The sequence below is a fragment of the Penicillium malachiteum genome (genome assembly GCF_028827825.1).
Source record: "Penicillium malachiteum strain IBT 17515 chromosome Unknown utg000005l:1.0-9002435.0:326005.0-9005861.0, whole genome shotgun sequence".
Lineage (NCBI taxonomy): Eukaryota > Fungi > Ascomycota > Eurotiomycetes > Eurotiales > Aspergillaceae > Penicillium > Penicillium malachiteum.
In genome coordinates this window covers 1,987,374-2,014,572 of record NW_026643099.1, presented here as the reverse complement: position 1 = coordinate 2,014,572, position 27,199 = coordinate 1,987,374, and the positions used below count along the sequence as shown (strand labels likewise).

At 44.7% G+C, this 27,199-nt stretch overlaps 11 protein-coding genes across 11 annotated transcripts; 6 read left to right on the top strand and 5 right to left on the bottom strand.

Annotated features, from left to right (window-relative positions):
* Positions 1–296: 296 nt before the first annotated feature.
* N7483_010768 (ankyrin repeat domain-containing protein) lies at positions 297–1,388 on the top strand (the record flags this gene model as incomplete). Its single annotated transcript, XM_057094195.1, has 1 exon — positions 297–1,388. One exon carries the CDS (start codon positions 297–299, stop codon positions 1,386–1,388), a length of 1,092 nt encoding a protein of 363 aa, XP_056940166.1.
* A 1,612-nt stretch (positions 1,389–3,000) lies between these two features.
* Positions 3,001–3,509, top strand: N7483_010767 (uncharacterized protein; the record flags this gene model as incomplete). The annotated part of the gene is made up of 2 exons (XM_057094194.1): positions 3,001–3,291; positions 3,357–3,509. The coding sequence occupies 2 exons, from the start codon at positions 3,001–3,003 to the stop codon at positions 3,507–3,509; spliced, it is 444 nt and encodes a 147-aa protein (XP_056940165.1).
* A 1,431-nt stretch (positions 3,510–4,940) lies between these two features.
* N7483_010766 (uncharacterized protein) lies at positions 4,941–5,120 on the top strand (the record flags this gene model as incomplete). The annotated part of the gene is made up of 1 exon (XM_057094193.1): positions 4,941–5,120. One exon carries the CDS (start codon positions 4,941–4,943, stop codon positions 5,118–5,120), a length of 180 nt encoding a protein of 59 aa, XP_056940164.1.
* A 1,424-nt stretch (positions 5,121–6,544) lies between these two features.
* N7483_010765 (uncharacterized protein) lies at positions 6,545–7,252 on the top strand (the record flags this gene model as incomplete). Its single annotated transcript, XM_057094192.1, has 1 exon — positions 6,545–7,252. One exon carries the CDS (start codon positions 6,545–6,547, stop codon positions 7,250–7,252), a length of 708 nt encoding a protein of 235 aa, XP_056940163.1.
* Positions 7,253–9,105: 1,853 nt separating this feature from the next.
* N7483_010764 (uncharacterized protein) lies at positions 9,106–9,471 on the top strand (the record flags this gene model as incomplete). The annotated part of the gene is made up of 1 exon (XM_057094191.1): positions 9,106–9,471. One exon carries the CDS (start codon positions 9,106–9,108, stop codon positions 9,469–9,471), a length of 366 nt encoding a protein of 121 aa, XP_056940162.1.
* A 56-nt stretch (positions 9,472–9,527) lies between these two features.
* On the bottom strand, positions 9,528–9,985 carry N7483_010763 (uncharacterized protein; the record flags this gene model as incomplete). Its single annotated transcript, XM_057094190.1, has 2 exons — positions 9,528–9,716; positions 9,782–9,985. The coding sequence occupies 2 exons, from the start codon at positions 9,983–9,985 to the stop codon at positions 9,528–9,530; spliced, it is 393 nt and encodes a 130-aa protein (XP_056940161.1).
* A 987-nt stretch (positions 9,986–10,972) lies between these two features.
* Positions 10,973–11,299, top strand: N7483_010762 (uncharacterized protein; the record flags this gene model as incomplete). The annotated part of the gene is made up of 1 exon (XM_057094189.1): positions 10,973–11,299. The coding sequence occupies one exon, from the start codon at positions 10,973–10,975 to the stop codon at positions 11,297–11,299; it is 327 nt and encodes a 108-aa protein (XP_056940160.1).
* A 1,122-nt stretch (positions 11,300–12,421) lies between these two features.
* N7483_010761 (uncharacterized protein) lies at positions 12,422–13,776 on the bottom strand (the record flags this gene model as incomplete). Its single annotated transcript, XM_057094188.1, has 5 exons — positions 12,422–12,451; positions 12,720–13,080; positions 13,147–13,523; positions 13,587–13,663; positions 13,737–13,776. 5 exons carry the CDS (start codon positions 13,774–13,776, stop codon positions 12,422–12,424), a joined length of 885 nt encoding a protein of 294 aa, XP_056940159.1.
* A 186-nt stretch (positions 13,777–13,962) lies between these two features.
* N7483_010760 (uncharacterized protein) lies at positions 13,963–14,360 on the bottom strand (the record flags this gene model as incomplete). The annotated part of the gene is made up of 3 exons (XM_057094187.1): positions 13,963–14,004; positions 14,066–14,097; positions 14,219–14,360. 3 exons carry the CDS (start codon positions 14,358–14,360, stop codon positions 13,963–13,965), a joined length of 216 nt encoding a protein of 71 aa, XP_056940158.1.
* Positions 14,361–17,767: 3,407 nt separating this feature from the next.
* Positions 17,768–20,187, bottom strand: N7483_010759 (uncharacterized protein; the record flags this gene model as incomplete). The annotated part of the gene is made up of 14 exons (XM_057094186.1): positions 17,768–17,801; positions 17,860–18,022; positions 18,079–18,251; positions 18,300–18,400; positions 18,456–18,763; positions 18,815–18,865; positions 18,928–19,200; positions 19,253–19,322; positions 19,383–19,566; positions 19,628–19,773; positions 19,823–19,917; positions 19,967–20,016; positions 20,069–20,102; positions 20,151–20,187. 14 exons carry the CDS (start codon positions 20,185–20,187, stop codon positions 17,768–17,770), a joined length of 1,719 nt encoding a protein of 572 aa, XP_056940157.1.
* Positions 20,188–24,218: 4,031 nt separating this feature from the next.
* Positions 24,219–25,679, bottom strand: N7483_010758 (uncharacterized protein; the record flags this gene model as incomplete). Its single annotated transcript, XM_057094185.1, has 1 exon — positions 24,219–25,679. The coding sequence occupies one exon, from the start codon at positions 25,677–25,679 to the stop codon at positions 24,219–24,221; it is 1,461 nt and encodes a 486-aa protein (XP_056940156.1).
* Positions 25,680–27,199: the final 1,520 nt, after the last annotated feature.

Here is a 27,199-nt window from a genome sequence, read left to right as displayed (position 1 = left end):
TCCTAGACGCTCTCGATGAATGTCAAAAAGACGGTCGGGATCAATTAATAAACACTGTTACTTGTTTCCAACAGGGTGGTCCGAGAAGCGGCAACATGAAATTCCTCATCACAAGTAGGCCATATCTTGATATTTATCGAGAAATGCAAGGCAATCAACAGGACTTGTCAAGAGTTTATCTCAGTGGCGAGGGCGAAGAAGAGCTCGGTCAAATTTCCAATAAGATCAACCTTGTTACTAAGAAACGGGTAGAGGACATTTGTCGAGAACGTCTTCTGAGCCCTAGGTAATCACAGATGTTGATCGATGAGCTTTTGCCCGTGGTTGACCGCACCTACCTCTGGGTCACCTTGACTATAGATGTGATCAGAAGTACCCCCAGCTTTACCAAAGGAAACATTCATGCGGTAGTAAATCAACTTCCTGCTACCGTTGACAACGCGTATAAGAAGATACTTACTCGAAGTCCGACACCTAAGCGCGCGAGAACGATTTTACATGCAATTCTGGCTGCGGAGAGTCCACTTTCGGTGGGCGAAATGGCTTTGATAGTGGCTTGCGATCAAGCCTTCAAAGAATCCGTGGACATCGAGGACTACCTGGAGTCTGAAGAGGATTTCAAACAAACACTCCGAGAGATCTGCGGTCTCTTTGTAGTCATCATTCATTCAAGATTGTACTTGCTTCATCAAACTGCCAGGGAGTTTTTAATCGGATCTCCATCTCCATCTCCTTTGAACGATGTTTCTACGACTCCTACATGGAAGGGTTCCTTCGACATCCAGGTCTCTAACCGCCTGCTGGCAGATGTCTGCGTGAGGTATCTGACTTCAGACAAACAGAAAAAACTGAATGCACTCGTGGCATATTCTAAACAGAACTGGGCGACGCATTTCAAGTCATGTATCATCAGAGCCGATGACTCTATTACACCCTTGGCTTGTCAACTCTGTGGCTCATACAAACGGGATCCTCTCGAGTTTGCCTTTTCATCCGGCCTTAAATCTGTGGTGGAATATCTGATAAAGGTTGAAAAAGCTGGTGATGGCTTGGAAGATATAACTGGATGCACATTTCTAGCGCGGCGTGCCAGAGAGGGGCGTGCAGACTTGGTTCGAATACTTCTTGAGAACACAATTGATGTTACCTCAAGCAGTGACACTTGGGCCATTCTACTTCGATTAGCCATCGTATGTGGGCATGTGGACGTTGTTCAAGTTTTCCTCGAGAATGACGTGGATCTGACTCCCAAAAATGGATTGAGCGACCTCTCGATATGTTTTGCTGCAAGCCAAGGCGATGAGAAAATACTGGATCTCCTGATCAAGCATGGGGCTGATGTCAATACCCGAGACCTGCTGGGTAGAACGCTTTTATGCCTAGCGTAAGAACATGAAGCTGCCTGTCAGTTACTTATTGAGCATAATGCAAAGGTTGAGTAAGCCAGCTTTCAATAAATGGCACTTTCCAAGGCTACGAGTTGAGTTCTTGCTCTATAGTATGAATTTTAATGTATCTTTATCCTCTTATCGTACGTATTTGAAACAAGCGGTCGAATTTGGAAGTATCTAATATATGTGACAATCTACACTGATCCGCGTCACACATCCATCCATTCGATTCGGTCACCCTTTAGGTAGGTCGTATTAGAATCATATATATTTTCTCTATTCCTCGTTATACGCAACATTTGTCTGAATTTTCCTCTGCTATGATATGTTGCAGTTCACTCGTGTCAACACATCGGAGTGAGAGACGGGACTGCACGACATACATCCCTCTCCAGGATCCAGAGCAATGAAAAAATTAAGGATGCGCCAATCTGCCAAAAACTTGGGTGAAGCACCCTTTAAGTCCCGCAAATCCAAGCCTCATGATGCAACATTTGAATGACCCAACAAGACCCCTCCAAGTTCCAAGAAGGGTTCAACAAAAAATCCGCGTAATCCACTATTGGGATAAGTCCCGCCAGCAGGGCAGGTGCCAGTGACAATAGATCCCGGGCCGTCCACGGTACAGCTGCGTCAACTGGTTGTATAGTAATAATAATATAACCCTGCAATAATATATACTAGTACATACATCTACATAGTATATGATGGGTGCGGACACAAATCGAATACTATTAGGTAAGTACCATAATAATGATATAATGTTTGTAACAATCTTCAATGTTATTCTCTGAAATCTAGATAACTTGAGGTTTATATAACATTTAAATATTCAATTTTGAATATCAATTAATACATATATATATACATATATCATATTAATCCACCAGACTTGAAAAAATCCTAATCCTTTAAATGTTTTATTAAAATTTACCGATCCAAGACAAAGAAGCTTTCCGGGTTCCGATATTTTAGAATATTACTACCAAACCACTCAGACGCTTCATGGGTCAATTTAAGTTCCATTGGATTGATGAAGCCGAAGATCTCCTGCTTGATCAATTAATTTGTAATATTGGTCTTCCCTAAGAATAATTTCGAGGGTTCAAGTCCACGGTATCAATATTTAAAGGGCCATGCTCAAAATTTCGCTCTTTACAAATGACTTATGCCTCCAGATGGCGATTGGGGAATTGTGGTGTCAATCTGGATTTATAAGAGTTTGACCTGATCAGCAGGAATCATAACCTCATTCACTATTCAAATTTTGGCAATTTCCTTCATTGTTCTCGGATCATAGTATATAAAGCAACTCCACTCCCGGTGATGCCTCAGGAGCTACGTACACCATTACTCATTACTTCAAAACGAACAGTAGGGCTTAGATAAAGCTAAACCAAAGAAGATTGAGCGCAACTCTGCATTTAAACTTTTTTTAAGGGGCATTTGGAACCAAAAATAGTAATATACTTGAAAGTACATGTTCCTAGGGGCAGAGTCATTGATAAAACGGCGCGGAACGATCCTCAACCCCGAATTATGGAGTCGAAAACTGGCCCTCTATAGAGACGTTGAAAAATATGTCCCACATGACGTCTATGCCACCGAGATGGTACCCGCCTACCGGGCCAGTATCGTTGATGGCTATGCCATTATTGCAGCAAATCCCAACGAAGTGACGGTAGATGCTGTGAGACCCATGCCTGAAATGATTGCCCGTCACCCAAGCCACTGCGACCTGATAGACCGTTTTTCCATTGGAAAGGGCTGCTTCCACACAAGCGATTGCTTCGCCGGTATCCTTTTTCTTGATGACAATTTGCACGTCCGCATCTTACTTTGCCTTGATACAGCTTTACTGAGTGACTTTATCGACTTAAAGAGCCTCACTCCGATTGGTGTAAGTCAAGATTGTTCCTCAAACTGGAAAAAAACAAGGCAGAAGCTCAGCGTCTTATCAATGAGGCATCCAACTCACAGCGCAGTATTAAGCCCCGTTCCGCGCAGAAGAAGGCCAGCAACACTGAGATCCTGGATGACGCTTCCTTCAAGGCTACTGTTGGTGGTGACAAGAACGTTCTGGTTGCCTTCACTGCGCCGTGGTGTGGCCGTGAGTAGTTCCTTTTCTGATCCCAGTTGCGTATTTTTGTTTTCTTTTTTTGATGTATCCCTTGTATGTTTATTGCAGACAAATTGACCAACAGGATCTATAGATTTTGCATTTCTTTAAACAGTCGGACATCTGGAACCTTCAACTTTATGAACCCCACGCAACTTTGTTTCCGGCTTCTTGGAGGGCCGCAATTGAAAAGACCGTTTTCTATTACTCATCCTTTCCTTTCTTTTTTTCTTTTTACTAAATGCGAGAGGACTATTGGAGCCAGGCTCATACTTGGAAGCACGGAATCACAACATGTTCACACCATGCGAAGACGGTGCAGATCTTACTATGTTCGGCGGAATTGAGAAGAAAACTTAGACCGAAGGTTGTATTAAACACACTCCCATCAACTCGCATACAACTTGAAAATCTCTCGCTATGTACATGACTCCGTGGGGGATTCTCTATTTCTGGTCACAAGGGTCCACCACGCTTCTCCCAGGGTTTGACTTTGAAGTGCTTGTTTGTTTGACATCATATCGAATTCTTCAGCAAGACCACGAGAAATCAAATAGGCCGACAGCTCGTCATTCCCGCCATACGGTTTAGCGTTTACCAGGAGGGGAAAATTTACATCCTTTAGATAGCCACAATGGATGCATTTTCCACATGCATCCAACTGCCATAAAGGCCGAAGGCACCATTTCGAACATCCGTTCTTCCGACAATTCCAGAAGTGATGTTCCTTGATAAACACTCCATTATCATCACAACAGGAGGGATAAATATAGATGGTATAGATACACATCTTGTATCTTTTTCGTCTCAGTAAAATAACCACTAGAGAGCACGATATTACTTACAAGACGTGATAAGATAAACTCATACGTTTTTGAACTTGGAAGTGGAGTAGTGCTTGGATAGAACTCCTTGGATAGAACTCTTGGGAAGATGAGAGGTCTCATATTGACCGGTCTTGTTACTTATACCGTCTCTTTTACTTTAGACACAATTAAATAATGTATGACCAAAAATATCTGTAAATGAATACTGAAAATTAAAGAGAAATAATAGAGCTTGCATTATGCGCAATTGCCGTTCAAAAAATCGAACTTTGGAAGTCTTTGGGAGTTAAGTTCGAAGATTTGATGAATATTATAATTCACATTCGAGAGATCAATTTAAATTTGGCGTTTTAATTTTAGTTTCCGAATTAGTCGATTCTCTTTGTGCACAAAGAGAATCGACTAATTCGGATTCGGCTTGCAGGGATCATCGACCGGAGTGCCTAATTAGTAAAAACTAGCTCATAAGACAGTCTGCCTAGAGCAATCCGCCAAGTGGCTTTTAAGCACTATTAAACGCGCCTTGGTGAGAACTATAAATACCTGCCCGGCCATGAACAAAAAACACATCCCCAACAGTTATCTTCCAAAGGTTTTTTAACTATGTGTACCGAATATCTCATTACTACAATTGTTGCCGGAGTGACAAAGGAGGAGACAGAGTTCGACTACTGCCCCCAAAAGCCTGCTTCTGGGATCATCAAAGACTGTCCAAACTACAAACTTGTTGTCTCTGGTTCTAGTCGGCAGAAGAAGACCCTCCCAGATTGGGCAAAAAAATGATTGTGTCTTACAGGTAGTAGTCCAAAATCCCCTTTCTTGCATGACGTGCACCTGACAGCGCAAGGATTTACACTTGCTTCTACCAGAAAGACTGAAAATCAACGAATTTGAAACATTAGTCGATAGTGAGAAAGTGATAAATTATGGAGGGATTATGGAAGTGGAAGCAGCTGCATGTATAGCGTGACTGGAGAGAAATCTGATATTCAACATATCTAGGGATATTGCTCAGGTATATGACAGTTAAAGTTGTCTATTGGAAGTGGAAGTAGCTGTATGCATAGGGTGTGACTGGAGGGAAATCTAATATTCAACATATGTATCTAGGGATATTGCTTAGGTGTATGACAGCTGTATCAGTTTATACGAGTTAAAGTTGTCTATTATCAATCGTGCCACTCAGGACTACATACTCGTTATCATTTCACTATCCCGTGATCTCGGAAATTCAAGGGCGGTATAGTATGTTTATGGTTACGTGATTTTGGACCCTTGCGGTGCTTAGATGGAAGAAAGCTTTTTGACTCAAGTATCTGGTTGGCGATCGGACATTCTGCATATTTGGCCCGATGGCAATCCAATTTTGATAGCAAGTTTCGTGCTTCCCTTTAGCACTGATACCCAGGGCATTAACAACTAAATTAATTTAGTAGAGACTTTATTGTAAGCCTAAGCTAGACCTTTGCAAAATGGGACTCCCGCAGCAAAATCTTTGTCCCGCATCCCGTCCCACAAAATCCCCCGGGCCGTCTGGTGGCGGTCCCATTACTTACATAAGTGGGATTTTGTGGGAGTCCCAATGGGACCTCGGGACGGGATAGATCCTGACCCATCTGCAAAGGTCTAGCCTGAGCACACCCTGCTCAGTGATGTCAAATATCAGATTATTCAGCAGAATAACACCTAATGGGACGAGGCTTCACAAATGTGTGTCCGTGTAAAATTCTGACATCTTGGGGCCGTATTTTAATTACCTAGGTCTGACAAGTGATTTGGATCACGTGATAAGATTCGGGTCCAAATCCATCCAGATATATTTGGTTTCTCCCTCCAAGTCCCAACATCTTCCCAGTTTGCCTACAATGTGGAATCGGTTTATATGGCCAATTTGGTCCTGGGTTTGCCGCTTCACTTCTGCCATATATATATTTGTCACCTGGCCACTTCAAAGAATCTTAAACAGATTTTATGATACGCGAGTAGTTCAAGGGGGTGAGGAACAATGCGTTGTAAGTAAGAGATCTGCCACTTCCAAGGTTGCTTCCACGACGATATCCTAAATAACTTAGGTGAACTATTCATCCCCTACCTATAATGCCGCCCCTATTCAGCAAAGTTCTATCGAATCGCAAAACAAACGGCAACTCTTGATTATTGGTATATTTGCTGAGGTCTGGCTTTTGGAAGGAAGGATTATTCGGAAAATGCCTCGCAAGAACCATCAAGATGCAATCCTGCCCATTCGTCGTGAAGCTATGATCTATGAAATCGTTGGGCGCCATCCGCGTATTGCCAAATGCCTGTCTCGAGGTCAAGATGTTCAATATGTTGATATTGAATACTACCCACATGGGGATCTTACTACCTACTGTCAGAAAAATGGCATCACCCCTGTACTTCGCTCAAAGTGGTTCGGCCAGATTATCAACGCAATTATTGTGATCCACTCATTTGGTGTGATTCATTCGGACCTAGCTTTGCGCCAATTTTTTGTCGACAATGATTTTGATTTACACCTAGGTGACTTTAACTCTTCTCAATGTCCTGGTCATCCAGCACTTGGATACGAAAAGGCGTCACATTGTTTACCCCGTGACTACAACCTTCCAAACACAGAAGCTTCTGACATTTTTGCTTTGGGTTCTACACTATATGAGCTAGTGACTGGTGCCGCTCCCTTCAGCGAATTGAATCTAGCCGAATCCAACGATCCCGAAGCTATCAAGGCTCAGATTCGGCGTCAACATGCTGTCATTGATCATGTGATTGAAGAGCGGTACAAGGCACAGCAATTTCCCGATGTTACTGGTATTTGGCATGGTGATATTATACTAGGCTGCTGGAAAGGGCAATTTGCTACCGCAAAAGAAGTCCTCGGCGTATTCCAAAGTTATGAATCCTTTCATTATTGATTTCTATTCCGAAGGACCTCCAATTATACTAGCGTGTATTTCATTTTCAATAAGTGTTCTCATATTGAAATTCAAACGACGCTAAATAAGCGACACATTGTGTAAATTTCCGTGAGGTAGTTTTGAAAACAACAGGGTTGCTGAGTTGGACTATGAGTACTATAGTATGCTCTCAAAATACCATTGGATGGCATTCACTCATCCCCCGCCTCATCCCGTGCGTGCGTTATGCACATAAGCTCCAATCATTTGCCACCTGTAGCCGCGCCGCTACGCATTGTCCGCTTGGTTACGAAACAAGGGAATCTCCAAGGCTCCCGACCGACAAGCACATTCAAATGTTTCTTCAACATCGCGACTAGACCTCTGCATTGTATCTCTGAGTGCGGCCATTATGCACTTATCTCATGTCAAGAAAATAATCAAGATTCTATCAGAGGCATGTAAAGATACTGATAGAACCCAGAACATCGATATCGATGCATTGTTTTCTCAACCTGAGGTATGTTATCCCCATTTTGTCACGATATTGCTAAATTTGATTAGTTCGTTATCTCTTTTCGAGAGCTCTGGACACAAGTTCCCGAGCGTACAAGGAGAAGCATTGGTCGACCATCCAAAAACCACAGTCGAAAAAAGAATTCACTCAAATCGAACTCCTCTCAACTAGTAAATCTTTCGGGGGCTTTAGCGGCATACCTTCCTCAGTGGACACAAGATCCATCCTCGATTTTTCATGAAACTGGTAGTACAATGGACTACACACCATCACATGGTGCCCAATTCATGGCCCGGATATATCTGTATCTCGAGAACCTGACATGCCGTCAAATTGTCGACTCAATTCGGGGGCGTTTTCTTAAGATAGCATTTCACCGACTCAAAGACTTACTTGGGTCGGAATATATGCGTTCAAATATTGTTCATGATATAGCACTGATCATATCAAGGTCGGGCTTGGTTAGTACTAGTACTTCTGACTTCGAAAACATCAAACTCAAGGTTGTTCGATGGGTTGATCTCGGTCGGAGGATTGACTTATTATGTCGCGACATTGGGAGCTCTGTCACCTGCGAAGATTCTCACCTAGGAAATATTTTTTGCCTACCCGAGTATTGCAGCGACGAATTGTGTGTCAACCCCTAAATCTGGCGGGTCTAGGTCGCTGACAAGACTACAGCATCAGAACTATCAACCTTACTGGGCCGAATAGGGATGAGAAAATTCAGCAGATAGTAAGAAACGGTGCAATTTCCAACTTGAAAAACAAAGCGACTTTTGATACACTCGCCCCGAGAATATTTACTTCCTTATGGACCAACTTCACGACATCGATTAATGATATGATTAGCCAATCACCTGACTCTCTTTTAAGTAGGTGAGATAGTATCTGTGCCCATAGGAACCCAGCTTACAAATATATAGGTCAAACACTTCAACATAGACCATGTTTCCGAGTAGAGCAAGAGCCGCTAGAAGAAAGGCAATCACAGATGGCAACAACCGACCTCCATGACGAAATGCAGCACGCATCATTCGGGGGACAGTCACAGATGGCAACAACCAACCTCCATGACCTGATTTTGCCAATATCATGCAGGGGGCAATCACAGATGGCAACAACCGATGTCCATGACGAAATGCAGCACGCATCATTCGGGGGACAGTCACAGATGGCAACAACCAACCTCCATGACCTGATTTTGCCAATATCATTCAGGGGGCAATCACAGATGGCAACAACCAACCTCCATGACCTGATTTTGCCAATATCATGCAGGGGGCAATCACAGATGGCAACAACCAACCTCCATGACCTGATTTTGCCAATATCATTCAGGGGGCAATCACAGATGGCAACGACCGATGTCCATGACGAAATGCAGCACGCATCATTCGGGGGACAGTCACATATGGCAACAACCGATGTCCATGACCTGATCCTGCCAATATTTCAACCGACTCCGCAAACGCAGGCCTTCGAACCGGCTGAGGGGCAATTTGGGACTAGCGGCATGGGAACATTCCACGAAGCTTGTCAACCAATGGAATTTGTTCACTCATCGGATATGGAATTACAAAATCCGTTACAATCAACACCAGCTGTGGAAAGACAGGAATCGATACTGCATGGTCCTTATGCTATGCCAATGATGACACAGAACCAGCATATGATTAATGGTCACTATCCGGTTACACTGCCGTCCTTCGCAGCATAAGGATCGGTTTGGTCTATTGATTCGAATCCGGAGAACGATAGTGTTATTACATGAGATCATTTAGGTACAAAAAATATAGCTGCCGTATGCATCCGGATCTCTGGATTTGTTGTCTCAACATAAAAGCTTTCTCCTACGGTGCCTTCGCGCATGACATTCTCGGAGAGTGGAATGAGAAACCCTTTCTTTCCTGCAGTTCCAACCGTTGTAGGAACTGCGAAGTAAAGTAAACGCCAACCCCAGTTCTACTAAAGTATTAGTCTCAATCTTCTGCCTTTTATCCGGAGGTTACGAAAGGTTCGAGACGTACCTCTGGATCTGGGATTGGCAGTTGGCTCGATATAAGAGAGATCTGCTCCGCGAGTGATTCTCCCCCATACGTCTTATTCCCATTCCCCTCCGTTTTCAGAAGTTCCGCTTGATTCTCAGTTTCCTCGGATATTTCAGGAATCATTGACTTGATCTTGACTCGAATGGCTTCGGCGGACGACGGGAGGGGTTTGGTTGGGTTCATATTGTTAGGAACGCAAGATTAGCGGGACGGTCACTAATGAAAGGCAACATCGGCCTAATGAGTTAACAACTGAAAGATTCTATTTCATTGAAATTCCACAGATCTATACCATGTAATGAAAAGGACATGGATTGTAACTTCATCCAAATAATTAAATGTTGTATACCTCAGGAGGGGCAGCTGGCATAAGATGGGAGTATTGTGAGGGGTAGTGGAGTTGGGCAGTAAATCACGTGACTTGTAAGTTGAAACTACTATCGATTGCGCATTTAAGACGGGAGATAAAGTTATCAATGATTTACACCAAGTCTTCTGAAATACAATGTGCAAAGATTACCTATTAAGGTATTTTCCAGCAACAGGATTTAAGCCTAGCCAGTATTTTGCTTCAAGCTGTTGCTGTCGATACATGTGTATCTTAAATGGTTTGGAGACTGAACGGTACTCTCCAGGAAATGATATTAAAAGTTGCATTTGCTATAAAATTGTGGAGGAGAACGAACTACTACATATGTGCGGCAGTGGCATAAGGAGAAGAGGAAGAGAAGAGAGAACACCGAGGTGTGTGCTATCTACAGGCAGGCAGACCTCGGTCCGATAACAATGCTTGCAAAGAATGAACATAACATCAGTATCAAATATTGTGTCTCATAGTCGCTTTCATCGTCTTCAAAGTCTGGTGGTATACTCACAGGGAATCAATTCAGAGGCTCTCATCCAGGCAGGTCTTCATATAGGGGACAGAAGGCAGGAGATAACAGATTTGACTTGAGAGGTATGTTTCCTTAGGATAAATTGTTGTCATTCGCATTAAGCATGGCTCCATCGTCAGCATTTTCACTACCAAAATACTTTAAACACAATATTAAGAAACCAATCTTCCTCGGTACAATCGATCTAGCGAAAACGAAAATTTACTTTCTTCATGGGGCTGGAGATATTCGCCACATGCTTATCATGGCCTAGGGAGGCGAAAGTTTAGCAACGATGGAACTGAAGCCATGGCTTCGTAAAGAGATTCGTAAATCGGAGAATGAAATCAAAGCTTTGGGAATTGTCCATGAGGACCTCTGGTGTGATATTGATGAGGAGGGCCTTCGGTCTGGCAATGTTCTCTGGAAAGAAGAACTTGGGCGGGCGCTGATCATTGACTTTCACCGCTGTACATTAAATCGTCGGCCATTTCAGAAAAGACCACAACCGGGGAAGAGGCGGCTGTACCAGACAGAATCGGGGCGTTCTAAGCGTTTACGGGTTTTATCAGCGATATACTCTGACAACAGCAAGAGAATCCAACGCAGGGACAATTATTAAAGTTGTGAACATAATGGGACAATATGTACTTCAAGGTAGCAAGATAACACTTTAGAGTAATGGCTCCCATTGTTCTTAGTCAATATCCCTCGCTAGAAAATATTAATCGCTAGAGAAATGCCGATTGCTTCATGGTATAACCCTTTAAATTGTGGCGAAGTGCAGATACTATGAGATCCGTTGTTTCAGGGAGTGGCATGTGGCCCAATCATATTCCAGCTCTAGCTCAGCTGAAAGGGTCAGTGCGGGGTCACACGACGTAGGGTGATTCTCACCTGCTCTCACCCGTCTCTCACCCCGTCTATTGCACACTCACCCCTTCTCACTCCCGATGACGTCAGGCTAAAGCGGCGCTCACCCCATTCTCACCCGGGCTGCAGCCACCCGACTACTGTCCGCGTTTAAGCCACACGCCGGTCAGTTAGTAGTATGGTGGGTGACCACATGCGAATCCTGACTGTTGTATGTTTTTGTTCTTGTTCAAAATTCTCTTTTTTGCATTGGTTTTGTTTTTTTTTTGATTCATTGGGAAACCCCCTCTTGCCGCGCTAGTCTTTAGCTCCTTTAGTCTATTCCCCTAAATGCCCTGAATAGTTACATAACTTATTGACAGACTACAATGTCTAATGCAGTAGGCGGTCGCCCATGGGATGTATCGACAGGTCTGGTTCTCTCATTCTGATAATTACGCACATAAATTCTGCCTGGAGATCACCTGATCGGTCATGTGATCCATTCTGGTTCGACCAATCAGAGATCTCCATTCAATAGTGGTTTGAACTAACCCAATTGGGCTAGTCCTGCACCCGTGTTCTGTCAGAGTGCCATGTCAATCATTTATTCTAAATGACCAACATGAATCAATCTACGCTGTCGTAAATTCCGATCAATATCAACCTAACAAATCTCGTGCTCCCCATCTACATCCTTAATATAGATTAAACCCGGCCCGATGGCTCTAAGGAGCGCTGAATAGCGCGACGCGCTCCAACGACGCGCCGCCCACGCCCGAATCATAGGCCCTATGTGCCGATCACCTTGGAAATGCCGTGCTATGTTTTTGCTCATCTGATATTTGTTTTTTTCCCCCTTCGAAACATTACATTCATTCAAAATCGTCCTTCAAAGCTTTTCCAAATCTGCAAGCAGCTTCTATAAGGTTCTCTTTAGATGCTGATGCATAGGTGGCCCGGAAAAACATTTCAGACTCTGGTTCTTGCTTGGAGGCCCAGAAGCTTGTTCCCGGAATTAAGAAGACATTCTTCCGGACAGCAGACTCCAATATTGCCTGCTGAATGATTTGATGCTCGGCACCCGTCTTATAAAGGGGGTGGAGCTTCCAGTCAATTTTTATCCATTGCTGGTGAACCAAATTTGTCAGTCGTTTATTACGCATCGAGGTTTCACATCGGCTACTCACAAACATTCCCGCTTCGGATGGTTCGATCTTTGCAATCTTTGCGGGCAAGAACTCAAGGCATGCCTGGACAAAGGTGTCTCGTCTCCACGTATATTCCAATCGGACCTTGTCCAACCACTTAAAGAACCCCAAATAACCCCAGTGCTGGTTGAGAAGATTGAAAATGATAGCCTGGGAGTACCCACTTGGATGCTGTGAAGATGTCTCGTTTTGGCGGATGAACTTCTCGATCACCTGTTGAGAAGCCGTGACCCAACCAGTGTGTGAGCCAGGAGCCAGAATTTTGGATAGAGAATCCATACGGAGAACTCGGCCATCGGTATCGAGGCTCAGATAGGATGGTACTAGCCCCCGAGTGTGCCTGTCTCGGAGAGAATCATCCTTTTGAAATGCAGGGAGCTGCAAGTCGTAATATGGCTCATCCTACACAATGTAAAGCGCGTGTTTTTGAGCAACGGTATAAATAGCCTCGCGCCGCTCAAGAGACTGCGTGGCTCCAGTGGGATTATAACCGGTGGGGATCATGTAGAGCAAGAAGGGCTTCCGCGATCCGACGTTGCTCTCATCCCAATTTGAGAGTTTGCGATCGAGAGCTTCGGGAATCAAACCTTCCTTGTCCATTTGGACTGGTACGGTCTGAATACCGAGAGGCGATACGGTCTCCAGGGCAGTAGAGAATGTATACGCATCAACAATGATGCAATCACCTTTTTCACAGAACATGCGTAATGTCGAATCCAAAGCTGAAGTATTTCCAACTGTCATATAGCACCCCCAGTCTCTATAAGGTGGATTATGAAGAAGCTACACATGACCATCAGCTTCGGTTAAAAAGTTGGATCTCTACTTACGCTGAGAAATACGTACCTTGGTATGTTCAGTCACAAATCGTAACATTTGAACAGCACCGGCTCCCTGGCCATAGCTCAAGGCTACGTCTAAGCCTGTAATAGCAAGTCAGAACCGTGACATCAATTGACAAATAGCTTGGCATAGTAAATTGATACTGATACTTACTATATTCACTCAAGCCCGGCTCGAAATCATATTTAGCCATGCGAAGTTCGGATTGACAATTTCCTGCATCTATGGAAAGACCTTGCAAGGATTTCACGTTGACATGAATTGCTTCAAATGGAAAATAGGTGGGCGAAGGCGCGCCAGCACCCAGAGATATTATGCCTAATTCAATATCGTTCAGTTTGAGACAAGTGAGCACGGTATGTGGATGAATCTGACCAGGTTACGCCGCCGCCGCCCGGGCAACGGCTTTGATATTCGATGGCTAGATACCAAAAGGTCAGTACATGATATTGTAAACTTCAGAACGCTACATGTCATCATACCTCCCTCTTCCTAGCCTCCTCAGAGAACAGTCCTAGAAAACTTTAGTTCCAGTTTGACAGTATCAAAACATCCTATCATTCTTACCATCCCATCTCTTGGCCAGTGCTTTGTTATTATTATCCTATCATTAAGTCAGATATTTTTCAACATACGCAGGGGGAGTTGCGATAGTTTACTCTTGAAAATCTCGCTGTCACAGCTTGCTTCTGCACGTCTAAACAGAAGAGCGTTATCCTTTCTCCTGTTTGGTTCGCCTGCAAGATTAAGTCGGTTTGCCGTATTTCTAGGAAGCATTTTGACCAGATAGTGAAGTGGTTTCCAATAAGAGACTACAAGTAATCTTACAAGCCGAGTCAATAGTTCTCTCAAATCATTTTGTACGGCCTCCGCTTCTTAAGTAACAGCCAATGACCATGTCAGAAGCAGCTAAATACAGAAACGGTGGAGATCATTGTGGGCCATTCTCATTCTCATCATTGAAAGGACCAATCGCGGAGATCCCGAGATGTGGAAATGACGATAATTGCATGAGCTAAGAAAGTGGTTGGTTAGCGGAGATCCCGATCGCAGTAGGTCCATCTTTGGGGGTTAGATGCCATACCATTTTGCATTCTTATGATACTGTGGCCGGTTCGTATAGATGTACGGCAGAGGGGACGCGCAAGTATTCGAATCTTTTAACTCTGAGCCTTTTTGGCGTCCCACTTTGTGACGAAACTATTCGCTTTTAGCGTAGCTTATCGACCGCAAGGGCTGCGGCTTCCTATATTTGAAACGAAGTTACGGCCTCAATGATAACTATATATTCTTTAAATTTTAGGACCGCGGAACTATTATAATTCATTCGAGACTCCAAGTTGGTCTTGATTCTAGGACGCCGCGCCGGTCATATTCTCTGCGCCTGTTGAAAGGCTCAGAGCACTCGAAATCAATGAAACCATGTAAGCCGAATAATCCGAGCGCATACAAGAAAATGTTTCATTGCTCGTTTTGAGTATCAGTTTAAGGCTTTCTCTTTCATTGTGTGAACTTGAAAGCTGTAGATAGTCCGTTAGAATCACAAGTGTTGCTGATACTAGACGCTGATAGTAACATGACCACTACGTAGTTTTGGGGGTTTCCGCTTACAGCTTGTGAAGGAGCAGAACTGATTCTCGTGCGGCACTAAGACAATCGCTCCGGGCCATGGCAAATGAATAAAACGGTATCGAAAGGGCTTGGTCCGTAAGGAAAGGGCGATGCATCACGAGCATGACTAGGTTAAAACCTGCAAAAAGAGAATGATTAGATAATTTTCAAATAGCAGATATCTATGACGCACGTAGAGAGATATCGCAACACTGATACTGGATCCAAGGACAATCCCCGTATACGTTCAAGTCCATCGCTGGTGAATCAATGTTCTTTGGAGCCAAGTGAGTTGGAAGGTGAGCGCGCCAAGTCATCAGTTCTGCTTGGTGATTCATCATCCGACCCACGAATGATTGCGAATCTACTTTGGCTTCGTGGATATCGGATACCTGCCCAAAGTGTAAGTACATGTGGAGAGGGAAGATAGGGACGCTAATTACCAAGTCGATCACCTTTCGAATAATTCGGCCGAGTTTCGCCATCGAGACTATGTAACTGATGCGACTCACGCCAGCATTGAATTCCTACGGTAGTCGTGAGATTGGAGCAATATCCATGTAGCCATATGGAAGTACCGACCGATCTTTCCAGGGGATATGGAGCTTTGGCATCTCTCTCTCGAATGCAAAGTGGGCGACCATACTCCAGACAAAGCTCTGATTCCAGGCTGTACAAAGTCCACTATGTTCGGAGTGCCGAGTCGCGATCGGAAGGACATTCAATAAAATTGGCGAGTTCACTGTTCAAACCAATCGAAAAAGCAATCCTGATCGCGATTCCCAGGTAGTTGTATGCGACTATTTTCTTTTAGTTGATGGTCTCTGGGGGATAGAGTCAGGCTTACCAGCCGGTTGGGCCGTGAAATAGGCATATGTTCCCTATGAATAAGTTAGCAAGAGAATTATCGCCATCCGATGTCATGTGCCTTACTGTCAGCGTCGTGGACTGGACATTTTCCAAACAGTTGAGAGACAGTATCCTCCCGAGAATTTTTTGGGCTTCTTTGAAGTGTCTATCGGCCAAATTGGCATCATTTGCGAAAATGTTGGAATGGAGGGCTCCGAGAGCCAAAATTGAATGGACGAGGGTTGATTGAGGGGTGTCAGCATCCATTTGCGATTCAGTACAAGCCTTTTCGAATTTATCTCGTAAACTTGACATTTTCCACAGAGGGAGCATATTATAGACGGTGCTGAGAAAAATATCGAAGTGTGTACGGCAAACACTCTCTTGCACAGGCCAATTGCCTTCATCGTGATATTGCGTCTTCCCTGATGTGTACATTCCCTGTTCGGGTGCCTTTTTGCAAGTAAGTCCTCTTGATAGATAAATATCTCGTTCATCCCCTGAAGAATTCCAGTTTCTGATAGGCCGCATTGTACTACTAAGACCATTGGCTCTCGCCCGAGTAAAAGCTTGATCAGTTAATCCGAGCAGAGACATGGTGGATGAAGGACCATAGAACTCATAGGAGCCAATCGCCTCATCATAGATAATGGTACCCGGGGGCTCGCTTTTCGCAATTGCACTTGTTTCTGTTTAAAACGATTAAATTTGAATCAACTTTTGGAATCAGTAGGCATAGGCGGCCGATTAGCTTGATTGAGCTGATATGTTTTTTTCGCCAAACACCGCCCGCTCGAGCTCCATAACACGTGCATTTATAGCATCGAGATTACTGGGAATGTCAGCTGCAGCTCTACTATTAGATGAGATGCGGGTTTCAGTCCTGACGCACGCGGAAAGTCTGTTGGTCGCGGCAGAAGGATCATAGGAACACTCTATTTTAGCCTTCTCACAAGATTTGCAAGGAGAAAAGCCATCGCACTAGGCCATCGCACTAGGCCATCGCACTAGGCTCATTATCAATTTGAAGTTCGTGGTGCCAGTGCAACTCCCGCTTCTTTACATACTTTGAGCTTTCGAGTACGGCACTGTGTGCAAGCTTCCGTGGTCTTCCTCCGCCGAGCGAATGGTGCGGAACTTGGCGTCATAGGCGGCATTTTGAGCCTTCAGGAAAAGAAATTCAACCTAACGCCAAAGTATCCTTCAGGGATTTGTTGAGAGATCTTGAGAGCGGGTTGAACGAGGAATTTTAACGGCCTGTACTGACGGCTTAATTGTATCTCACGTGGACTTACTGATGGTAGACCTCGCCAAACGTGGGGTTGTGATTTGGGTGGGTTCAATGTTGGATTGGGTGTTCGATTTCTATCTATACCCGCCCCGCCTACGGGCCAACCAGTTGACTACCGCGAATACAAAAGAATTTAGAGGGCAACAAGAGAAATGCATAGTGAGACCCCAAGCAATAGAATTCCCTGCTATTTCTGAGCCTTGAGGCTGATTTGTAATTAGTTCTTTGAGCATTTAACAAAACTTGACATTATTGACCAAAACATCAGAGCACAAAATCATCACTTAGCAGATTCCAGGCGAGTGGATCCAAATAACTAAACAGTGTGTGTTCGTGAGATAGGGGAGTCTGATCAAAATCTAAAATATTAAGTGGTGAAAAGACTGGGGATGGAAGTGGGTTTTGTGAATTCGTCGAGCGCTGAGCATCCATATCAATGATCAGTTTCATCCCAAATGGACGGAACACTAGTCGTGTTAGCCTTAGTGAATCGAGATAAACTTGAAGGTGAAGATTTCGACTTACGCCACCTCAATTACTGCACTTCTACCACCCCTCACAATCGCCGCTCCCTCAGTAATAACAGCACCAAGATCCTCAGGATGTTTGACTCTAGCACTCCATGCATTACCAGCTGCCGCTGCAATGCCCGAGTAATCAGGAGAAGGCTCAAATGACATATTAAGATCTTTTGGGCGACATTTAGCATTTTTGATACCAATCAGGGGAGAGAATTAGACTCACCTCGTCTGTGCGATTTTGAAGAGAGTCCTTCTTTATGCACAAGAAGAGTTGATACCTTAGGGGAATTCCATCCTTCATTGTTGAGAACAATCAACAGAAATAGGATACTATACCGTTTGGCAATCCAGTAGACGCTCTCCATTTGAGAGAAAAGGAACGTGCCATCTCCCACGCTACATATTGTTAGCCTTCTATCGGATTAGATACCTCTTGTAGCTTACAATGCGCAGATAAAGGCGTCCGGCTTTGCCAATTTCACTCCCAGGGTGGCGCCGCCTCCCCCTCCCAGACCACCAGCACCGCTTGCAACCAAAGAGCCAGGCTAGACTTCAGATTAGGGATTCGAAATTTCAAACTTTGTGAGGGGACATCCTTACTCGAGTAAGGTTGAGGTGATGGATCAGAGGAACTGCATTTGTCACTGCTTCTAGCACATAGATTGTATTCTGTGGCACAAGTCGTCGAATCGTGGAAGCTAGATATGGAACCGTTGTGCGACTGACTCCAGTGGGTGCCTCGAGACTGCTCAAATGTTCACGCCAACTTGCATATCGAGCGGATCGCGTTTCGAAATATGAGCCGTATTTCATTCTCTCTAAACATTGGGTATCTAGGAAAGCGTTCAGCTGCTGTAGGGCAATGTAACAGCTAATTTTGAGTCGTCCCATAGCTTTAATGGCAAATACTGTGCATCATTATCAGCAGATATCAAAAACGGCGGAGGAATTTCGCGTACATGGCATCTGCTGCTTCAGAGGGTCGACGTCGAGATGAAAGATTGTTGTTCCTAAATAATCAATAGATGATTCAGAGACAGGAGTAAGAGGGTCCTACCTTTTTTGGGCTCACCCTGCGTCGGAATCCAGGGTACATCGCAGTCCATGATAAGTATCACATCGGCCTCCAGGACATCGGGGTGGGTGGTGACAGTGACACCCCGGTAGGCAGCGTGATTGTTTCGCAAGCAGACATCCGACCCAACCATTTCCACCACACTGATTGGCAATTTATCACACAAGTCTTCCAAGAGAGCCGGAGCTCGCACATCACGGCCTAGGTAGCTAGCGATAACTAGTGGCCGCTTGGCACCCATCAGGGCTTTTGCAATCAACTCCACATCTACTGGGGTTTTAGTAAGTGAAGCGAGATCATGAATAACTTCCATGTGAAAGACCTGATTCCGCTAGGGCACTTTGTGCAATCGGACTCAGAAGCTCTTCTTCAAGCCATTTTCTCTCCACAGTCTACGGAATATTGTCAGCACAACGTCATTCCACGAATATTTGAATGCATTAATGACTCACTTCTTCAAGCATCTCTCGTGTAGCCATCAGATATGAAGGTCTTTTTGCATCAGAAAGAGCCATTTCCAACGCACGATTGACCATTTGCTTAATATTGCGACCACATTTGATCTCGGCCGAGTATCTGCAATACTGGCGAAGGATTGCGGCCTGATCTGGAACATCTTGAAGCCAGTGAATGAATCTGGAGTTGATTAGCAAAAGTTTAACAATTTTTTTCTTGATAGTTTGGCGTCACTCCATACTCGGTCCTCGATCCCAGTAGTTCGCCTCTCTGGGTGAAGGGGCTAAGACCTACAAAACACAAAACAGGAACTCTAGCCACGGATGCATTGTGAATCGATTGACCCATAGCAAGTGTACCGCAGTCCACAAGGATAATAACAAATTGCTGGGGCGCAGTCAATTGAGCACATCAATTTTGATCGCGAGTGTCATACCGGTTTGCCTGTGACCTGGGCGAATCCCAATGCAGCTGACAGTGCAACCATCTCTGAAGGACAAGTGATGATATTGGGAAACCTTTCCGAATTTTCTGCTTTATCATTACATCAATTCCAGAAAAAGCTATAGAGTCATGTCACCTCGCTTGGCTTTAGCCATGGCTTCAATCATGGCCGGATGATCACTCCCACTGCAAGCTGTCAAATTGGTTCTATGGGAGTCTAGGTAGAGAGATCACTTACAGATTGACAAAACAGTAAGTGACTCCCGCCTCAACTAAAACAGATTAGTGACTGCTTAATATTCCAAGCGCTTAGGACTCACTGAGGGCTTCAAAGAAGCCTTCGGCTGCTGAGACCATTTCGATATTTCCCGACTTTGCCAATTCAGAAAGTCGTGTGCGTTTTGTAGGTCTCGAATTCATTTTCTGTGGTATTCCAAGGTTTCCTGCAGGCGTTTCTTTAATTGTGAGGGAATTGGCAGCGGTCATCCCGACTTTAAAAGCACGGGAGTCGGAACTAGTATGTTTTGATTCTAGCCTTCTAGGAAGCTTGGAGCCGAAGGCTCCATGTAGATCTCTCGGGATCTCCGCGATTGGCTGAGCAGGGCTTAAATGGGCCAAGTTCAAATATACATCTATAACTCTCATTTGCAAGAGCCCCAACGAGCCTTGGAATGAGGGGGGTTGCAACTTGAAGCACTTTACTCGACTCAGGCTATATCATCTTGTTAGAACACTCGGGATCAAGTGTCCACCTGTAGATATCACCGGTTTTCCACCTTCTCCCTTCCCTAAGCATGCTCCAGGGCGTTTGCTCTTTCAATCCATACTAAAGCTATATGATCCTCTATCTTGTTTTATCAAGTACATACGACCACAGGGTGTGGAGAACAGGGCTTCCCGTCCGCTCAGCCGTACTTAAGCCACATACTAAACGCGGTTAAATTCTCAAGAAGCCCTCAACCTTAAACCAGCACCATGCTTTGTGTTAGGGTGAGTGAGGGTTATATGAGTGAGAATTCTGGAGACTGGGGGTGAGAGAGGTGAGAACGGGGTGAGAACGGGGTGAAAGGACCCACCGTAGTAATCCCATTTTAGATAAATAACAGCCCAGAGGCGCTTATTAAGGCCTGCCATTTTTTATTCATCTTTGTCTCTCAGCCGAAAGATGATGCTCCCAGAAAATATACAGAAAAAGCTCGCCGAGGGAAACGCTCGTGCCGCATCACGTGGGTTCACCCTTGACTATCAGAATAAGCGGGAACAAGAAGAAAATACTATTTGCCATAAGGAGCTAGCACCGGCTACGCTCCAGAATTACGAGAATACTGCATTGAACTGGGCATTGTGAGCAGTCCCGCTAAAATTCATCTTTTCATTACTAGCCCTAATACATTATAGTTGGAGGCTGTCCCGTAACGAAGCAGCCAACGCGAACTTTACGAAAGAGAAGCCTGATCCCATCCCGCAACTCCTTAAGTCCTTTGCAGAATATTTTATTGCTACAAGGGAAGATTTGCCGTCCCAGAAGATAGCCTGTCAGAATTTTATCAATTTCACTTTAAGATGGGAGCGGGAAACTTCTCGTTCTCTGCCGAACCAAGTTAAAAATGATATTCTGAATATACAGCTAAATAACAAGAACCTATCCATAAATACTTTGACTAGCCTGTTTTAGTATATCAGAAATAACCTGACTGTCAAATATAGACTAAGAACCAAACCGCGGTGTGACGGCCACACGGCTAGGGAGATGGAGAGAAGACCAGAGGCGCAGTGGTTGCCCAGGAAGAGGAGGAGAGCGTGTGCGCGTGTGCACTTAATCCCCTTCCTCTCACTTTTCTTCCTTCCTTCCCCTAAGCTTGTTCCACGTTAGCACTAGCGGCCATCAAGAATAGAAAACTGTCTTTTCCTAATCATTCCTGAGAGATTGCGCACGGTATCACAGGTACCATCAGTGCGCGCGCTCCTTTTTCTGCAACTCCGATTCCACCTCTGATTTCAACTCAAAACCTCTACTATGTCCGGTTCCTCCAAAGCCGCCAACTCCACCAATTTGCCATCTGCACATCCCCAGGGCGAGTTTGAGTTTGTGCCTGCCCCTCGGGGCTATCGATCGCCGCGATGACAGCCAGGCCCGCAGACTCGCAGCTAACGTTGGATACTTTGATTGCGACCTTGCGAGAGAAGACGTGATATGCCTTCGGTTTCCTCTAATTCTCTCCCCTCATGTCTCTCTTGCACTTTCTATTATTATAGCCTTAGTGGCTCTTGTTCTGGTGTTTTGGGGGTACTCGTACTTCTCATTTTTATTTCAGCAAGCAAGGATCCCTTTTGGTTTTGTGTTCACTTGATTACGCGTTTCTCTTTCCCTTCACGTGTGGAGCTTGTCATTTTGGCTTAGTATAGGACTGTAACATGTAGAATGTACAACACAGGAAATTTGGTACGTTTAGATTTGTTTAAGGTAAAAGCACGGTCTGTTGAAAAATGGTATTCTGCCATTCTGAGATATGGGCTTTCCCGAATTTCCGAATGTACTTGAGTCGTATAACTAGAGCTAATGTCACCCCCTAGTTCAAGCTTATAAAATTATAGGTAAAGAAATGCTACCTTGACCTCAGAAGGCTTTCACCCTGAAGCGATTCATCCCTTCAATAGGCGACGCGTTACCTGTACCTGGTAGACACATTGGAAGATAAAATCATGACAGCCAGATAAATAAAGCAAAGGACCCAAAGATTTTATCCCAAGAAAAGGTAGCTTGGCCCTATTCCAAATTCCATAAACAATTTAAACCGTTTGCATTTGGTGTTGGTAGGCACTGTACCATACTACCATATCAGACCGCCTTCCTAATTAAATAAACTGAGGCTGATTTCTAGAACACCGTTAAACAACGAATTGGACCTGAGTGAGTCTGGGAGGAAGTTCGGACCAAGGAGGTCACAGGACCGGCCCTCGGCCTTGACATGTGTATTAGATCTTAGCTGTAGTTCTCTTTCTTTCTTCCTCAACCTTGATGTCTTCATCTCCGCACCTCTTGTTTACACTTGTAGTTGGCACCTTACAGTCACCATGAATGACCGACTTCATGTCACGATCATCTGCCGATGATTTCTGGATGTCCGTTCTTACCAGCCCGTCCAGGATTCGGTTTGATGAATAAGCCAATAATCGTCATTTCTGTATATGCCAAATTGGGGCACCGCAACCGCGTAGCCACATCACCTCTGATATGATATTTCTCACCTTTTGAAAGTTTGAAGCTTCGGACCAGATCCAAACAAAGATTCCGCCCGGTAGAGCGCATACTCATTTTGGGTAACATTCGTTGGATTTTTTCTAATTCACCGACGAGTAAATTTCTTCAGGTAAAGAGCATGTAGAAGGATAGTCATTGATATCAAACCTTTTAGTGAGCACTTGAGTGGAAACGGCTTGCGAGGGGGGACTCTAGGCCTATAGCCTATGAATCTGATATACTTATGCTTTGCAGAGCTTGATGTGTTCAGTTCCCGATTTAGCCATCCAGCGCTATTTATGCCGAGGTCTAATCCGGACTCGCATATGGAAATTCGCATCGTGTCATTGAAGGGTAATCGGGTCACGGTTATTCAATGTTCCGGCTCACGCGCATAATGTATCGGCTGCCAAGATGTTGAAAACCTACATCATCATGAAGCACAAGCAGAATGCTTTGAATTGGGAGGTTAATGGCAGTATAACGGGCAAGATCAATCAACTCAAGTTGCTTGGCGTAAGTTGTATAAATCAGAAATATCAATCAACGCAAGTTTGTCGGCGCAAACTGTGGAAATTAGAAATATAAATGAAGGTAAAATACCCTACCAAAATTGGTGGGAATCGGAATTCTCAATCAATGTAAGTGGCTCGATTTAATTTATAGATTTGAGCATTAAATGCCGTTCCAAAAGGTCTCAATGGAGCTGAGGACTGAATGGATACGGACGATCGCCTCGGGAGGTATGGACATGAGCTTTTCAGTGATAGGCTTTTTACATACCAAGGGCTATCAGAATTACTGGATCCTGCAAGTGGTAAGGGACTGGGTGACATTCATGATGGTAAAGAGAGTAGTGGTAGAGTTCCATCCATACCTGTCATTACATGTACTGTCCTAAGAAAATGGCGCGTCCATTCTAAGAAAATACAGTGCCGTTTGGTACTCCCGTTGGGTTCCTTTAATTAATACGCCCTGTCTCCCTCTACTTCGTGAGTGTGGTAAGGCCCTAGCTACCTGAATCTAAGCTTCCGTGCGGAAGTAACATTGCTTCTTTTCAGCGAATTGGGTAAGACTCACAATAAAGGTCACTGGTGAATCAGGTAAGGCTACCTAAAAGCCGAAAGAAGAGTAAGACATACATAAACTAAGCTAAAAACGCAAAGACCTCATTCTCCACACGATCGAAATCAACGCTATTCGGGTACATCAGCCAGTTGTAAGCCAAGATATCAATAAGCCAGCTCTCTGCATCAGTAAAGTGGACTCCGATGTGGCCTCTTGTTGGAGGGTTCATTAAACACAAGAGATTGTTGTCTCTCCTCAATCTCTTGACCACCGGTAGCACAATGTCTTCTTGGTGGTCCGCAAGTGCCTGTCTAGCCGTTTTCGCGTCAACGATGTCTGTGATCAATCCCCGCTTAGCTAGATGCTCCAGTAGCCGGCCAACCCGTTGTACCTGGGCCGTCTGCCAGGCAATAGTAGATATTACCTGGTCTTGGAGATCTGGAGGTCCACGGCGTTCAAGAGCACATTGACAGGCAGTCGCAAGGGTACAATAGTCAAGTGCATATTGTAGTGGCCCGAGGTCCTTCAGGTAGCTCTCTATAACAAGGACCTTCATATCAGCACCAGTACCGTCTCTTGCCACACTATCTCCTGCGAAGGCTTGGGCTGGCTCTCGTTCTGGATCTATTCTACGACGAAGCCTTTGCCAAAAAGTGCGGGCTGAGATCCGCGATTTCAGAAGCGCCTCATAACGCTCCTGATCAGAGGCCACACTTGCGATTGCAGTTGCAATTCTCGGGGTGAGGAAAAAGTGGGAGATGTTATGGGATAGAAGTGCACGGGTGGAGGGGATCACTAGTGGTGTGGACGTTTCCTGGTCGGGCGCAACATGGTACATCTCGTCAACTATACGGCTGCGATGCTGGGATATTCTCCCCTCCGGGTAGGTAGTCAGCTCCTCGACAAACGCTGCTCCAAATAGAGAGCACCGGCTTCGGCCGGACCCAGATTTATAGGCCCAAGACTTCTGATCAATGGTAGCTGCTGATTCGATTAGCACCTCTCGATTTGCTCCTACATCAGGGGCGATTGTGGCCCATGTGCCGGAGTAGCACGCCTCGTTGACGATCAAGAGGCGGACATTGGGCGGCAAAAAAGAGAGGGTGGCAACCATCTCAGCTTTGGATAAAAACTCCTGTGCTCCGTGCTGGGGGTATAGTGTAACATCACCTGCTTTTTCATCTCCATGCCCTATCAAAACGATGATAATACGATCACCAGAGCTGACGTGATGAGAGACATTTCTTACCCAGTGCAGAATATGTGATTTAAGACCACCGGTCTCAAGTTGATAAAAGGGTGTTCTAGCCTCTTGGTTATCGTAAATTTGGACCCTCTCTCGTAGGTCATCTCGCCCAAAGACAAACGGCCCGCACATGCTTGTGATATCATGAAGGTCTGTTCCTGACAGGAATGTCGGGTGGAATCCATCTGCCATAAACTTCTTCGCGATCATGACAAAATCCGTCGCCAGGGCGAGGTCGAATACCTTGCCTCCATAAACAACGAGTGCGAAGATGTGGAACGGAGACGTAGACATTTCTGAGCAGGTGGATAGATCTCAATGAGTGAGGCGTAGATGTGACTGAGGCAAGCGCTGCTAACCTGGTAATTGTGGCACTCACACAGACTAATCCTGGAAAGGCGTCTCTAAACTCAGATTTATTGAGCTTGCTGATACTTCCTAAGACTGCAGAACAGGGGATAATAATTTAAAGAGGTCGGTATCAGGAGAACGGGCTGTTGAGGGCTCGACGGGTGAAGAGTCGAAGCGGGAGTACGCAGGGGAGCCAGGTGTGAGAGCTGGGTCAATGGGGAAAGCCTGAGAAAGGATTGGGTAGTCTTGGTCAGGGTAATGGTCCCGGTCTGGGTAGCAGGGACAGTCCAGTTGAGGTGCTGGAGGTGAAAGTTGACAAGGTGACTAGGAGGTCTTTAATAGTATATTCAGCGAATGCATGTAATATATATCAGAATCATAAAGCTTACCAGGGCAGGTGGCGGTCACAAGGGATGTATGAATCAGTATGAATCAGGAGAAGGGGAGGGAATCTGGACCGGGAAAGAAAGAAACAGAGGAAGAGTCAGATTGTGAACGATAAAAAGTGAAGTAACGACTCAGATTCTGGGCAGGCTAAGGATGGGATGGGTTCCATAAATCAAGCAACCCTAATAGGCTTAGTATTACCAATTCAGTTGATTTTTTTCAAGTTCAGCCTAGGTCTATTTATTTCTACAGATCGATAGTGGCCCGAAAGAATAATGATAAGTCGTCTAACCTTCTGCTAAGAAGTGTATTACCAAGAAGGAAAACATTGATTGTGAAGACCCCCTGTGGTCGACCGCGCCGCTACAGAGTATACAATGATTCCATGGCATGTTATCCAGGATCCGACTAATCCGACCATAAAAAGGAAACTGATTACTCATTGGTTTAAAGTTATAGATCGGCCACGACCACTGTCAGGTGGGTGTTGAATTAGGATTGGTTAGTACCATCTAGCACCCAATGGGAATAAGGCTTGCCGCTTGATATATAAGGTGTTATAAAATTCTCCTATCTCTGGTATATAAAATTTATTATAGGCCTAGATCAGCTAGTGATAAGCTCTCTTAGGGCCAGAGATTTTTGCCATTATAATTTTGCCGGTGGGGGAGTTTGTTCAATTAATTGATAAGAGGAGCTGTGGTTTTGTTGTGAAAACCTGACTGATTATTGAAGAGGAAAGGTCCCAAGGTCTGTCACAAGGTTTATCTCATCTGGTCTAAGGACATGAGCTCTAGAATTTAAGTAGTACACCTATGGATGTGATAAATATCTGTATAGGCATAAGAAAATATACCTACTACCTGATAAATATACCGGTCCACCATATCTTCCTAATATATGATTAGAACAGCATCCCTAGAAAAAAGATAGCCCAGTCTAGACCAGATAGTCATAGCAGTAATAATACACCCAACACATCTGGAGGCTGAAATCAGTATAAGCAAAGGAAGGCCATATCAGCACTTCAGGCATATGCGGATCCTAACAGCCAGGATTCATATGTGATCCCTAAA